The sequence below is a fragment of the Eupeodes corollae genome, chromosome 1 (assembly GCF_945859685.1).
Source record: "Eupeodes corollae chromosome 1, idEupCoro1.1, whole genome shotgun sequence".
NCBI lineage: Eukaryota > Metazoa > Arthropoda > Insecta > Diptera > Syrphidae > Eupeodes > Eupeodes corollae.
This window is the reverse complement of record NC_079147.1, coordinates 220,572,544-220,588,994: the sequence shown is the minus strand read 5'-3', so window position 1 is coordinate 220,588,994 and position 16,451 is coordinate 220,572,544. Positions and strand designations below refer to the sequence as shown.

At 34.6% G+C, this 16,451-nt stretch overlaps 2 protein-coding genes across 3 annotated transcripts in view; both read right to left on the bottom strand.

Moving 5' to 3' along the window:
* The window catches only part of LOC129943148 (gamma-aminobutyric acid receptor-associated protein), a 351,335-nt gene that overhangs the window by 246,504 nt on the left and 88,380 nt on the right, over nt 1–16,451 (bottom strand). The window lies entirely within an intron of this gene.
* The window catches only part of LOC129943135 (uncharacterized), a 237,162-nt gene that overhangs the window by 210,247 nt on the left and 10,464 nt on the right, over nt 1–16,451 (bottom strand). For both annotated transcript variants that reach the window (XM_056052387.1, XM_056052388.1), the window contains exons 2-3: nt 7,143–7,487; nt 6,283–6,436 (exon numbers count right to left, since the gene is read on the bottom strand). In XM_056052387.1, coding sequence (XP_055908362.1) covers nt 6,283–6,436; nt 7,143–7,487 — 499 coding nt within the window. The remainder of the gene's footprint in view (nt 1–6,282; nt 6,437–7,142; nt 7,488–16,451) is intronic.

Below are 16,451 nucleotides of genomic sequence, written 5' to 3'. Positions count from 1 at the left end.
CCACAGAGACATCACAGGTAATTGTAGAGCCGATGAACTCGCTAAAAATGGAACCGTCATACCTATTTCACCTGAAAGGGAGAAGATAGGTATACCGATAGCTACATGTAAACTTATGCTAAAAGAAACAGCTTTTGCGATAGCAAATTCTAGGTGGCACAGCTTTCCAACATGCGCAGCCACAAAACTCATATGGCCTTCACTGGACCTAAAGCGCTCTAAAGACTTGTTATCTCAAAGCAGACTTCATATTACCTCCCTAATCGATGTCCTTACAGGACACTGTCTTATAGGCAGACACGCAATACGACTTGGCGTAGCCTCAAATGACTTCTGTAGGAGCTGCATGGACGAAGAAGAAGAGGAAACAATCTCTCATCTCTTATGCACTTGCCCTGCTCTTTCACTCAGACGCAAACTTCATCTGGGGGACTATTCTTTTGATAATCCCAGTGAACTAGCTAAAAAGGATATCAAATATCTTCTTCACCTTATAAAAAGCTCAAAATGGTTCGACTAGTTAGAAGTAATTCTCTAGATTCATGTGGTATCACAACGGGCCTTTCTCTTGGCCTAAATCCGCAGCCACGTTAACCTAACCTAACCTAACCTAAAAGTGAAATATCTATGACAAAAAAAGCCCCAACGGTAAATAGGCTCAAACTCTTTAATATTTCCAAAACAGAGCAAATTAAAACTTTTTTGAATGCAGTTCCTAAAATGCCATCACACTATTGCCGAAAAAGTACAAGTAAACAATAAGTTGAAGTAGATTATGCGACTTGGATGGAATTGCATAAAACTTTCGAAGTCTACATGAGTGACAACAACAACATCCTTTGTGTAGAAAAAGCTTCATATAAATGCTTTTTCACAATAGTGCATGATATGATTCGTGGCCTTCATAAACCCAAGAAGGACTTTTAGGAAGGATTGGAAAATAAAACCAAGTCGATTATTATCAACAGTGACGGGTGTTGTTATTAAAATCGAAATGTGACCCTATCAAATGCCTTAAAAAACTTCTAAATATAAAGCTGAACTTTATCAGAAATATTTAGCAGTAGGACACACCCAGATGTTATGTGATTCGGTCCACTCTACCATTAAAATTAAAAAAAAACACAAAGAGCTCTTCGTTACTGCAGACTTTGTACGGATAATTAAAGAAGCAAGATCAGCTAAACCATATCACCTTAGGCATAATTCCTTAATTACGGCGCTGCAATCAAATACTACAAATCTATTCTACCAGGGAAAAAAAATCCGGCGATCCTTGTGTAGTTAATATCAGGGCAATCAAATACACACATTTTGGAATGCATTACAAGGTAAATTTCGACGATTCGAAATTGTTGCCCCAGTGTTTCGACAGCAATGCCTCACGTGAAGTTAAGACTCTACAATCAACCCTTACCAATCACAAAAAGGAAAATGTATGATCTTCAGAGCTTGAAGGAGCTTTTACCAAAAGACTTCCACTCCTTTTATGACAATCTGACTCATGAAAAATGATGTTTAACTACATTTATTAAAACTTGTTATTTTCTAAAATTGTTCTTTTCTTTTGGTATAATAATGTTTATTGGTTCTTTTATCATTAGTTTTAACGCAACAACCTCATATCTGAAATGTATGGTAAAACGATTGTACTGAAGCACTTTATACTGTAACCTTGTATCTGCAAATACTTCTCTCACCTGGAGTGAGTTATTTAATGTACCATTGAGTCACTTGAAAACTATGCATGTTGTAAGTTTAAATGAAATGACATTCACACTAATGTATTTTTTTCTTCCTACTGTTAACCTGGTGAAATAGAGATACGAGGTTGAGAAAGAAAGGCGACGATATATTGGTTGATTCTGTTACTGCTATTTATTTATACATCTCACGCATTTGTCGCGTTTTGCTTCAATATCAAACATCTTTAACTTGGTTTATAATTTTATTATAATTCGTCGTAAAAACGAGCAACGGTTACAAATTTTAAAATTTAAATTTATCAAAATGGCTGTTCTATTAAAAAAGTTCAAAGCTTTTGGAGACTTAATTTTACTCCAAATTCACATTTCCACACATTATCGCAGCTGTATCGGAAGGACTAAGCTGGCCGAAGATCCACCTTTTTTTATCAAAAAATTGGGGCTCGCCTTACATAAACAGTTTTGGTACAGTCGTGGAAGATTGGTTGCAGAGCTCAAACCTTGTACTATTGAAAACCGGATCGCCAACACATTTTTCATTATGAAGCTCGTTAACTGCTATTGATTTAACACTTGCCTCATCTGCAATTTTCCTTAATGCGAATTGGAAAACACAAGATTCCTTATAAGGTAGTGATCATTTTCCGATCCTGCTTGAAACATCTGCAACTTGCAAATTTACTCCTTTTTCCACTCCTGATTTAAGGAATCCCAAGCCGATTGGGAAAAATTTGCAAAAAAAAATGCCCAACAAGCAAACTCTTCTAAACCAATATCTAACAATGTAAACAAGGAGACAGCTTGTATTAAAAAAAAATAATTAGATTGGCAGCACCCACTTCCATTCCTACCTCACATCCACCTAGCAATACTTCTCAACCTATTTGGTTCAGTTAGAATCTAAAACAATTGACAAAAGAAAAGCGATAAAGCATGGAAGCTGTTAAAAAGAGCGCCGAACATCAGAAATACCATCGCTTATCGTCGAAGCAGACGCATGGACAAATTGTTTGGCTTCAATTAATCCATCAATAGAAGCTAGAACTCTATGGATTAAGGTAAAAGCGATCAATGGAAACCATACTGCGAAAGGCATCAGTGCAATAATACATAACTCCACCACTGTTTTAGATACTTTGCAAACCAATGGGCTAGCTATAGTGCCGAAAATAATTTTCCGGATAATATTCTAAGACTAAAAAAACAGTGTTCAAGTAGATCTTAACAATGAGCTTGACACAATAATAAACCCGATCACAATCAACGATGTAATGGAATCACTAAGCGGAACCAAAGGTACAACTTAACGACAATTTTTTTTTTTAAATACTTAAATATCTACCCGTGGAATTAATACTCAGGCTAGTAAGGTTATATAATAATATTTTGAAAGAAAATGTGTTTATCCGCATGAATGGAAGAAAGCTCATTTAATTCCGAGAGAGAAGATACCTTTGGACAATAATGAATTATAAAGTTGAATTAGATGAACTAACTATTCGTTCAAGGTTAAGAACTGTTACCGAAAATAATGATGAACCAAATGAACTTTTACTTCAAGAAGGGTTTGATCAAATTTTGGCTGATGATGACAAAATTTTGAATAACCGTCTAGGATGCAGTCATTCCCAAAACAAGCAAACACCCGAAAACGAACCAAATCACTAAAAGGAAGCTAAAGATTGTGAATCAAATATTCCTGAAACTTTCTGGAAACTGTGATTGATAATATTACTTATTAATCTCATCTATACGCTGTTCAGAAAAGTAAGGGGTTGGATTTGAAGAAGAAGAAGCTATGGCTTCCGAAGGAATAAACTTTTCTTATAGGTTACCATAAATAACCCAGCTGGAGGCACTTCTGAATTGAAAGTGATGATTTGGGAGTTTCGTTGGTGGATAAAACTATCAGCCGCAATAGATTTGCTGCGATTTTGAGTAATTTGCATATAAATGACAAGAGCCTTATTCAAAAATGTAACACGGGTCGACTTTTTAAGCTTTGGTCGATGATAGATTCGTTATACGAAAAGCTTAGCACTTCTTACTTTAGTACAAGACCACTTTCTGTTGACGAACCTATGAAACAGTACAATCCCATGAAACCTTTAAAGCGAGGATAAAAATGATGGTGCTTGACGGATGAACATGGTTATATCAAAAAGTTTTCAGTTTACCAACGAAAGGACGAGAAATTCGAAAGCACACTGCCTGTCAAGAGGCAGGCATTTTTGAGAAGTAAAATCGATATTCTTCCCGTTACATGATGGATTAGAAAAAACAACTATGGTAAATGAGAGACTACTTTGTTAACAACAAAATTTAAAACTTGGTTATAGGAGAAATTAAGCTTACGAAACTTTTATGACAAATTGTAAATTCAGTCAAGATCATACGAAAATAAATCGAGTCATTAGATTAGAAGCAGGGAATAAATAAACGTTGTTTTGTGAAGTGCATACATAAACTGTACAATTTATAAATTAATTGTTCTTGATTGAATGTTAATTCAAATTCCCAAGATAAAATGTTAAACCGTTGAGGAACGGAAAATATAGAGGTTTAATGCTCTAAAAGTTTTTCATACCTTGCAATAGCCCGATAACAAAAATCGAAATGATCATTGTGTCAGCAATTATTTAAAAAACCATCGTCTTACTCGAAAAATTATAAAAGAAACACTTCCTCTGCCTTCACACTTTGCAAAACGAGAAGTATCCTTAGAATAGCGTCAAACTCAGCTTTATCGGCAGATAAAACTAGAGAGGTAGCTAAAGTTAAGGCCAGCTTATCCACTGTTAAACGCACGATTCACCATGCTAAGAACTTAAAGCGTCTGAAGCTTCAAAAAAAAAACACCACTTAATTACATAAGGAAGAAGCAAAGCTTGTGTTTCGCGAAAGATCACATGAGCTGTGATGTGTAAAATGGAATGACCGCAAATGATCCGACGAAAAAATTTAAGCTAAACGGGCCAGATGGTTATAATTATTATTTTCAAGACCTAAGGAAAGAGGAGCGATTTTTTAACAGTCACCATAGAAAAAAAGGAGGCATTATGGTCTGTTTTTTAATTTTATTATATGGCGCTACAGACTTGGTAGTCCAAGATACGAAATGACTGGGAAAACCTACAAAGCCTTGCTGGAATCAGTATTCCCCAAAAGTTTTTGGACCAATTCTATAGACAGGGCAAAGCTCCCATACGTACAGCCGGAGAGTAAAGGACTAGCTTATACGTAAGGTATATCAGGGAGAGAAGCAATACGATGACAAGGAAACGCTAATTCATGGATCAAATTGGCCTGCAGTGAGATTTCACTGGACTACTTGTAGTCTCTTGTAAATCCTTAAAAGATAGAATTTTTTAAATTATTTTAAAGGCATGATTATAAATCTAATTAAAGCTAAAAAAAATAACAAAATACCTATAAACATTGCATTTTATTTTCATTTGTTTGACGTGCTTCTAATCTAATGACCCGATTTATTTTCGCATATTCTTGCTAGCTAAATATCTCCTATAATCAAATTGTATGTTTTGTTGCTAACAAAAATAGTGTTTCATTTACCATAGTTGTTTTTTTTTTCTAATCCATCGTTCAACAGGAGAAATATCAATTTTACTTCTCAAAAATGTCTGATTCTAACCTAATGACCGGCAGTGTAAATCAGAGTGCTACGGTATTGGCGAAAGACTTATAGTCTTGTCTATGACTGAAAAGGAGTAGCGAAAACAATAAATCCTTTTCTTTGAAAACTACTTTTTATCAGTGAGATTATAAACCGAAAAAAACTTTAGCCTGTGGTACGATTTGGAAGAAATGGACAACCCAAAAAAATGTAAAGAAGATTATAAGAAGAAATTTCGACTTTCGATCTTCAAAAGAAGGAATCGGACACCAAAAAGGTGATGTTGTCTTCAAACTACAATGGCAACGATATTTCAATGCTTTCCAAAAGTGATAAATTGGAAGTACAACATGAAGTAAGCTGTCCAAAAGCCGTAAAAGACTTTAGTACATTCATGAGAGGAGTGGATCACGCTTATAAACTTCAATCCGCATATGGATTTAAAGAAATGAGTTGTTCTTAGTATTCTCACTCCCATTTATTTTAAAGATTCTTAAGTCCCCCGGCTGAAAATATTTTCCCCAAAAAATGTTCAACAAAAATAACTAGATGCCGCCCTATTCGACTTGCACCATGAAACTACTATGGTTTATATAAATTATAAAATTCAATAGCAATTCTCGATAGATGGCAGCACTTTTTATCTAAAACAAAAATAATTAACGCCATCTGTTGCGAACACTATAAAAATTTTAAAACTTAAACAACTTTAAAGCTCTATGTTGTGTATGTTATTTACAATTTGTGTGGTGAAAAGCTCTTTTTTCGTTAAGTGGTCACTTTCTCCTTTCTATGGGACTCTCAATTTCTTACTCTCGCTCTCGCACTACTCTCGTTTGCTCGTTTGCATGGAGACGAGAGTATATTATTGTAATTACATTTTACATATTTTCTTCACATTTTTATCGGCAATATTCAAACAAAAACAAAAAGCTCACTCACCTTTTTTTGTAGAGTATCTGCGAATTCCTCGTTGCATTCCTTCCTTTCGAAACGTTCAAACTTAAAACTATTCGAGCGATACAATTCGTTGTCCTCCCGACGGCGATTCCTGCACAATCGACGAGTAATAATATTTCCTCCTCCCGAACGTGGTCTGTTGGGTGAATAAAAAAAAATGATAAGAAAAATGTGAACACACACATCATAGAGGAGAGAGGACAGAGGATAAAATTAAATACCCACTTCAGGATTCTTCAATTTAAAGGACACTGAGAAGGTATAAATAATTATTCATAATAATTACAACAACAACAATAATATATCCTTTTTTTCACCTCTCCTCGATGCATATATTTTTATTTAATTTAATTGTATGAGTATTGGGGATTGGAGGATTGAAGCAATGGAACTGGAGGTTCTTAAATAAAGGACAAAGTAGAGGGACGGATAATTTCAAGCACCACTTAAAATGTAAATTTTTTATTTGCAAAAACAATATGATAAAGGTGCGAGTGAAAAGGTGAAAACAAAATGGGCTACATTTCCCACAACAATCGCAGAATGTATGTAACCCGAGATCAAATGAAAGGAATGTGGGCCAAAGCCCGATGGCAAAAGTAAACCGGGTGGCTGATGAGAATGAAGACGAGGACGAGGGCGGAGCGAGGATAAAGTTGAAGATGAGGAGGATATCGGAGAAACTTATTCTAAAGTGTAACAAGGATCATAGGACAAAGGATGAGAATGAAGATAAGTTTGAGTTTTAAGCTTCAAGTGAAGTGGCGAAAATAAAAACAGGACGTTTGAATGAATACAAGTTTGTTAGAAAAGAAGAAGAAGAAATAGATACTCTTACTTACCCGCACGGTTTGCATTGAGTCATGTGGAGGTCCCAATTTAGGTGGAAGTTGAACATTCTAAGCTTAGCAACAGCACGTTGTCGCAATGATACGTCTGGTTGTTGATTGTTGGGCGCCACAATTGGGGGGTAACATGCATTGCCACTGGAGCTAACACCCATCATAAGTGCACTAGAAGACGTTGACTGTTGCTGTTGCTGCTGCTGTTGTGGTTGCGGTGGTGGTAGTGGCGGGACCGGCTCTTGGTCATGCGGCTGCAATGGCTGGTATAGTTGCTGGTGGTGATGGTGATGTTGTTGGTTCGTTGATTCCATTATTTGGTGATGGCCAAATCCGCCCGAGGACCTGTGTAGATGATTTGAAAAGAAAACGACCATACATACATAAGTGCTTCTCTTATACTTTATGCAAGGACAATGCTTCCAGAGCAGAGCGCCTTGGGGACTTATTGATTTTCTTTTCTCCCGAAAGCATATACCTACTAGCCAGAGCCAGAAACAAAAGGAAAAACGAAAAAATAATTTTTTTAAGCTGATTAAGTTTGTCTTCAGTTTTGGTAGAGTTGGAATTCATACAAAGGACTCAAACTCAACTCAAGCAATGTCTTTATGAGAATAGCGCGGAAGTGCATTGATATTTGTTTTCTATGAAAGTTTTTTTTGAGGGGGGGAGGTAAAAAATATTTTTTTTCTAAGCTATTCAAAGTCAATAAAACTACGCTTTCAAATGTAACTGACAGTTTAGTTATGCTGTAAAGGTAGGAAGATAAAAGTTAGACTAAGACTAGATTTTCGAAGTTTGGATAAAGACAAATAAAAGGTAAAACGTCCTCAATTGAAGTTTCCTTCTTCCCCAAATTTATCCGGAATAAAAGTGTTGTATTCTTCTTGGTTTTCGTATTTTTAAATTTATTAAGTTCTGAGTTATACAGGGAGTCCCGTAATAAATGGTTCAAACTGAATAAGGTGATCCTAAACATGTTTCAAGAATTTTGTATAGTGTTTATCCCAAATCATAAGGGTTTTCCAATAACGACTGTTTTAATGAAATTTTTAAAAACACTAGTTATTAATTACTTCAATCTTTAAATCTTAATTTTGTATTTCAAAAATATTCTTTGGTTTTAAACTTTCTAAAAAGGTATACATTTTATCAATAATATCTAATAGCAAATAAAAAATTATCAACATTTGAAACCGTGCAGAAATGGTTTTAAAAGAATTACAAATAAAACACTATTATTAAATAATTATATTGCATAGAATATATAATATTACATCGGGATTTCTAAAGGGAACTATTTGACAACTTTGAATTTCATTTGTGAACGCATCCTTTCACCAATTATCGAACTGTCATTGTCAATTTATTCCGTAAACTCAAGATTTCTATTATGGTTAAATAAACGAACGAGTAACGACTGTAAAAAATGTCTACTGCAGTTCGGAGTCAGTGATTTTTATTTTAGAATATTTAATTTTATTGGCACATTATGTCAATGTATTTTGTTTTGTAATAAACTAACAATACCATCCACCATCATGAGTTGTATAATATACTTTACGGAAGAATTTTTGGGAGGCTCTTGGTGTTCGTCAATCGTGAATGCATCTGGAGATCGCTTATTACACGAGGAATCCCTGAGAAAATTGTCGTTGTTATTAAATAATCGTAAAACAACGCAAGGTATTTTGTGTTGCACAATGGACAGCTCTCCGACTCCTTCAATGTGCGTCAAGGAGTGAGACAAGGAGTTGTCTTGTCAACAATTCTGTTTTTGCTGGCGATTGACGATGTGATGACTGCCAGGGTTGGTACCAATGAAAGACACGGTATCCAATCGAGTCTGTTTGACAAGCTTAGCCACATAGATTATGGTGACGATATATGTCTCATGGCAAACAATACGTCTGGCTTAATCAGATGTGTAGTTAGTTGCAATTGAATGGAGAGGTGGCTGGTTTAAAGATTAACACAAATAAGACCAAAGTAATGACCACGGGCCAAAGCACACAAGTTATTCTAAGGCAGGGAACTATAAAGGAGATCGAGCGGATAATTATCTGGGAAGCTTTATAGCTTTCGATGGCGGAACGGACCTGGATGTCAACAGTAGAATAAACAAAGCCCGTAGTGCATTTGGAATCCTCTCCTGTGGAACTCTCGCAAAATATCGCTACGCACCAAGTTAAAACTCTTCAAATTTAAAGTCAAGTCAGTGCTGTTATATGCTTCTGAAACATGGAAATGCTCTGCCAACATCTCGAGTAGACTACAAGCTTTCGTTAGCCGTTGTCTGCACTCTATTCTGAAGATCCATTGGCCGCAAACCATATCTAACGTTGAGCTGTGGAATAGGACCGGACAGACAAAATTGTACGTAGACATCATGCAACGGAAATGGAGTTGGATAGGCCATACACTGAGGAATCCTGACAACAATATAGCAAAACAACCCGCCCAATGGAATCTCCAGGGTAATAGACGCGTTGAAAGACCAAATACAACTTGGAGGTCATCAGCTTTGAAGGAGGCTCGGTCTCAAGGTATTCAATCGTGGCCACAGCTGAGGTCAGTTGCGATGAATCAGGTGTTCAGGCTTACAAAATCCAACTCGTGCCAAATTTAAAGCGGAATGAACGTCAAGATTGTCAAACGTTCGATGAATGGGCCCAAAAAGGCTATTTTGTTCATTCGTTAATTTATTAATTTTTGATTACTGTACTGATCACAATCCACAAGCCATTGTTGAGACGCCCACCGCCGTTATATACTTAAAAAGTAAGTACTTGGTGTGCTACATGGGCAGGGGAAATCATTCTATCTATCTATGTAAGTTTATTCAAAAATTAAACCGGTCATAATTTTACAGCCAATAGAGAAGGCTGTAGATCGATGATTTATGACTTTTTTGTGTCTGAAATGGAGGATTTTGATGTGGATGACCTTTAGTTCCAACAAAACGGCGCTACATGCCATGTTCTTTGGCCTCCAACATACAAAAATTATTTAGCGAAGCTAAGTTTCCAAAAATATATACATATCTTAAGTTTGGGTAATAGAATGACAATTCTCCCTTTGTTTTTGAAGCCACGGACAATTGGCATCACTCAAACGCTATGAATACATTAGAGTAAAATCAATTTTTTGAATCTTTCAAAAGAAAGAAACTGAAAAGATAAGATTCAAAAAATATTCCTCTATGAGTTATTAACTTCCCATAGGAAGTTATTGTAATGGGACCGATTTGTCGAATTGAAAATTTTGACATTTCTCGACGTTTCAAGGTGCCTAGAGTCGAAATAAAAGATTTTTGGAAAGATGTGTGTGCGTGCGTGTGTTTTTATACGTTCGTACGTTCGCGACGTTTTTTTCGTCGTCCATAGGTCAAGAACCAAACGAGATATCGACTTCAAATACAAAAAATGACTCTCAAGAAAATTGCGTGGGTGTTTTTTTACCATAGCAGTTTTAAAAAAAGATGGAAATTTTGGTTAATCCTAAAAATCTCACGAACTAATATATCCAAAGACTTTAATTAAATTTTATATTATAAATTGTAACGTGATACTAAACAAATATATTTTTGGAAAAAAAAACATAATCAAAAAAATCCTAAATTAAAAAAACTGAAAAAAATATTTGTAGCCTCGAAAAGTTTAAGATTAAAACAAAAATAGTTTTATCACAAAAAAAAATTTGTGCAACAAAGAATAACGTTTTTGACATCAGGTAAAATTTTGAGAAAAATCGAATTGACAGTTTTATTTTTTTAAATAAAAGCCTAAAAAAAAACATTACTCAAAGTTGGTAAAAGTTTAATTTTGACTCAAATATCTTTTCCAAAATTTGGATTATGGCTTCCAACTTATTTTATTTTATAGGGAATACTGGGGGTGGAATCATCTAAGGTGATAGTTGACTATGATTTTTTTGATTGTCTAATTGACTATCATTTTTATTTCGTCTGTGTAAGATGATTCAACTCAATTCAATTCGATTGAACAATTTCAGATTCTAATTGTCAAAATTCGTTGTTGCCTTGGTGAAATCTTAAATTGATTCTTATAAAATATCTAAATAAAAGTATTAAATTGGCTGATTTTGAACGAAATACTTACTTTTTTTGAATGCCGTTAGCTTTGTCGGCCACAGGAATGTGTTTTTTTTTAAGAAACAAAGTTAACTAAGAAAATTTCCAGTCGTTTGTGTAAGCGTCTGGTAGCTATTCGGAATAAACATAAACATGTTTGTTTGAAAAGGACTATCACATTTTTGTATGGCATCTTTTTAGGTATCAATTTGACTATCACTATACGTAGATCAAATTCGATTATTTTGACTGTCAACAATCAATAGTCACCTTAGCCGATTCCACCCCTGTTTTCAATATTCGGTAACATTTTGAGAAAAACCGAACCGACAGTTTTATTACAAAAAATTTAAAACCTTACAAAAAATAATAGAAGTTTGGTAAAAATTGATTTTCGACTCAAATAACTTCTGAAAACTTTAAGACATTAGCTTTAAACTATTGTTGACAACATTAATCAACATATTGAGAAAAATCGAATTGACAGTTTTATTACAAAAATTTTAAAACCTAAAAAGATTAATAAAAGTTGGTAAAAATTGATTTTCGACTCAAATATCTTTTCAAAAATTTGAGAAATTCGCTTTAAACTAATATTATCTTATAAGAAATATTGTTTTGAACATTCGGTAAAATTTTGAGAAAAATCGAATCTACAGTTTTTTAACAAAAAATAAATACCTGAAAAAACTAATTAAAGTTCGTAAAAATTGATTTTTGTATTTGTATTTGTATTTATTTATTATCATTAAGCATTTTAAAACATAGAGTCTTATTTTTAATACTTATTATGTTCAGATTTAAATTTTATCAAATTAAAATTAAAAAAATTGCTTGAAGTTAAGAGAAAATTTGTTTTTAGGTAAATGGTCATGATGAAAAATTAAATAACATACATTTTTAAATTCTAAGACAAAGTGATTTTTATTTTGGAAGCATTTTCAGCATTTGTATAAGTTCTTTAAAGAGTTCTCAAAACGAGTGCTGCTGTGTATCCCTCTCAGGTTAGCAGGCAAGGAGTTCCATAGGGCAACAGCGTGTACAAAGAACTGTTGTTTTGAATTTCTGAATTTGAAGGAAGGGACAATTAGAACATTACTTCTTTGTGATACTGGGAACCTAAGCCTTTCGTATAGATATTCAGGAGATCTAGTATGAATAAGTCTAAAAAGAAATGTCAAAGTTTGATAGTTTATGTATTTGTTGAAGGTCATGTTGAAAACACTACTTATCGAAACATGATCGAACCGTCGCAAGTCATAAATAAAGCGAACAACATTATTAAACGCGACTTGAAGTTTTCGTTTATTAGCGCTGTCAAGGGCACAGAAAATGGGACTGCCATAGAAAAGTATTGGTAGGACAAGAGATTTTGCTATAGTCCTTTTTGTTGAAACTGGAAGACAACTGGCAGATATATATAAAACCCGCAAAGCAGCATATATTCGACCAACGGCACAAGTCAAGTGATCGTCCCATGTAAGTTTCTGGTTAAAAACAATCCCAAGATTCTTAACTGTTCTAACGTAGCTTAAAGTTTTCCCCTCAAGTTCAATACTAGGGAAATAAGAAGTATCTATTGCAGTGTTACTGATGACGATTGCCTGACATTTCTTAGGGTTAAGTTTAAGATGATTCTCCCTGGACTACTGGTTTATACACATCAAATCTTCATTTATTCTGGCAGTTGCGTCTTCAACCATGCCGATTTTGTAGCTCAAATGAATTTGAACGTCGTCAGCATACATATGAATTTTGCAATGCCTGAGTACAGATGGAAGGTCATTATTGAAAAGTGTGAATAAGAGTGGTCCCAAAATCGATCCCTGGGGAACACCATTAGGGGTAGGGAGGAAATCCGACAGTCTAGAGTTAGCAAAAACAGCCTGAGTTCGATGGCTTAGATACTGTGCTATGAGGGTTAAGGCTGAGTTTTCAAAGATGAAATCAGTTTTTTCAGAAGAATTGTATGTGAAACAGTGTCGAACGCCTTATAGAAATCAAGGAGAACCAGAGTTTATTATTATCGATTTATTGTCGTATGTCGTCGCTTATTTTAAGAAGCGCAGTCGTACAGCTGTGTTTCGGTCTAAAGCCAGATTGCGTCGGTGTAATTAAATTCCGTGTTTCCAAGAATGCTGTTATCTGCTGATTAACGATCTTTTCGAACGCTTTTGAAATGAATGGTAGGATAGAAATTGGTCGGTATTCTTTTTGTTGCGAATTTGACTTTTTAAGAATTGGCAATATTTTTGAAGCTTTCCATAGTGCCGGGTAACAGGACTTTGTTAATATTGAATTAAAGATATGTTTCAAGAAAGGAGATATAAAAGTAAGAATAATTTTTACAAACTTAGGATGCATATTGTCTAGTCCAATAGCGTCCGATTTTATGTCTTTTACGGCCTTAAATACCTCAACTTCAAAAACTCTTTTAAAACTGAAACTTGAGAGAAGCTCATTACTTCTTTCAAAGTTTGTGTCAAACGCAACATCATTATTTGTGTCAGAAACAGAACTTACGAACTGTTTGTTTAGTTCATTTACATCACAATCATCCTCAGCAATCTTTTGTTTCGTCGTAATACCAAGAGATTTTATGTTCTTCCACAGTTTTTTGGAAGAAACATTGTTAAATCTCGACGCAAAAAATCTTCAATTGGAATTTCTGATTTGAATATTCACTGCATTTCTTAACGTTTTGTACTGCATGAACAACAGTGGTAACTTGAACCTTTTCCAACGTTTGTAAGCTATATTTCTTTTCAGAATAAGTTTATCAATGTAACTAGTGTACCATCCTATTTAGTTTTTTTGATTCGCACGTTTTTAATTGGCACAAAGGTGTCAAAAAGGTCATTAATTTTGTTAGTAAAGAAATAAACTTGCTCATCTACGTCTGAGATGTAGTATATATTTTCTAAATTAGAGTTATATATACTTGTTACCAATGATTGCATATCGATTGCATTGAAATTCCTAAATGAAATGCTTTCTATTTCTGAGGTCGGATTTAGGTTAATGTTATAAAAAGCGATAATTAAGTCATGCTTGGAAAATCCGGGAACATCAAGCTGCCCATAGGAGTTCACAAGATGTGATTGATTGACCAGGAATGTATCAAGTAGAGTGGAGCTAGACGAAGTAAAAATTTTTGACTCAAATATTTTTTCAAAAATTTAAGATATAGGCTTCAAATTAATTTTATTTTATAAAAAATGTTGTTTTAAATATTCAGTAATTTTGCTTATAAAATCTAACAGTCAGTTTTTCTATAACAAAATAAAATCTAAAAAAATAGTACGCAAAATGGGTAAAAACTGATGTTAGGTTCTCGATATCTCGTGAATAATAGAAAACATTGGCTTCAAAGTAATTTCATTCATCCACTAAAAACTTTTGAGAAATGCTACTAAAATTGTTAAAAATTGGTTTTCGAATGAAAATCTCGTTAACCAAAATAGATTTTGGAATTAAACTCTTTTATCATATGCAAAATATTGTTGGTAATTTGAATTTGTTTAGAATTATTCAATTGAAAACTTTTTTTTTAACATAACACGAAATCTACCAACCTACAAATCGATAGACGGGATGGGAAGTTATCAGTGTGGGTCACATCCCAGTCGCTTTTTTCAATATTAGCTCTGTTTGGTTAAAAAGTGTATAAATAAAGAACATAACCTTTTAAATTTTCAAAACTTAAAACGTTTAACAGCAAATAGGTATCTCAATGCCTACATTTGCATACATTTTAAGCCTTTCCATTGTTTTCCTTTCCTTTAAGTCTTTTTTGTTGTGTGTTTAAACTGAAGTAAAGCTTTTTTTTCTCAAAACCATAATCGTTCACCATCTTCATTTAAAGTCCTCCTATTTTGTGTTTGTGTTGTTCTTTTTACATGTATGATGATGATGGTCACACATGACGAGCATTTACAAGGTTAAACAGCCCAAAGAGGGTTACTTATCCTTTTTAACAATAGGCCAACTCTCGACAATAACATTCAAAAGAATTCCCTTTCTCAGAGACTGATGCTTGGCTAGTTCCTTTTTTTATTTACTTTCCTTCTCCTATTACATTCCCGTCACCGCTGTGCGCCGGCCGCTGTCAGCCGCCTCTGCGCTCTGCACCCGACCGAACGTTTTCCGCTGCCTTTTCAAGAATAGGTTTTTATCCCATATCTGTTCGGTCTGTCTGGTGACGAGGAGCAGAACGCAAGCTAAGGATATAATCCATATAATGGTGCAGTGAGTCAATGGCAAGACTATTGTATTATGGAATGGACCCACCACTCACACTCACTCCAATTCAAATCAAATCGATGATGGTGTCTACAAGATATCACTTCCAGCTTTTTAAATAGTTTTATGAGCCATTTCCCAATAATGCAACTATGTATGTATGTATGTATGTATATACTCGTATGTACAATGTACATATGCATATGTATTCAGGAGATTCCTCTTTGGACTGATGCCAAACTCAAGGATATAATCCATTTTCTCCGTTGAGTATTGAGACAACAGAAGAAGAAAAAAGAAAATCAATAGGTGATTCATCACTTTCGGTTTTGCTCCTCTGGAATGATATATGCAGATAAAGGTCCTGTCTCACAGCACTGAATAAAAAAATAATGAAGCGGCCGTATAATAGTTGCGACAACCTCGACGACGAAGAACGATACGACGACGGCTGGGAGTTTGGGTTATATGTCATAATGTTTACCTGCTCCCAATTTAAACACCGACACCATATCGGTTAGCAAACGACACTATGCCCAAATGCACACGAAGCACTCAATTCTGCTACTCTGCTTTTCCGCCTCAGCTCGGCTCGGTGCGGTCCACTTTAATCGAGCTTCTTTTGCTCTACCACTCCCTGCCACTGGTTTTAATGTGTTCAAGTCATGGTCCATGGGTCGTAATGCATATAGCAACAATCCTGCATATATCAAGGTAGGAATATGTGTGTTTACACAGTGAAATCTCTTTAAGGAACCTTTGGTGTGATATCAAAAAGAATTTCAGTTAATTTGTATTTATTGAAGTCGAACATCGAGGGATCTGTCAAAATACCGATTTTTTAAATATTAGACTTCTATTTGGAAGTGAAATCTACTAACTAAACGTCAAAATAATTGACAGCTGTCAGTTTGACAAGAAAAGAATTAATTTGAAATCGCATTCCATTCGGTGCCAAAAGAAAGCGATTACAA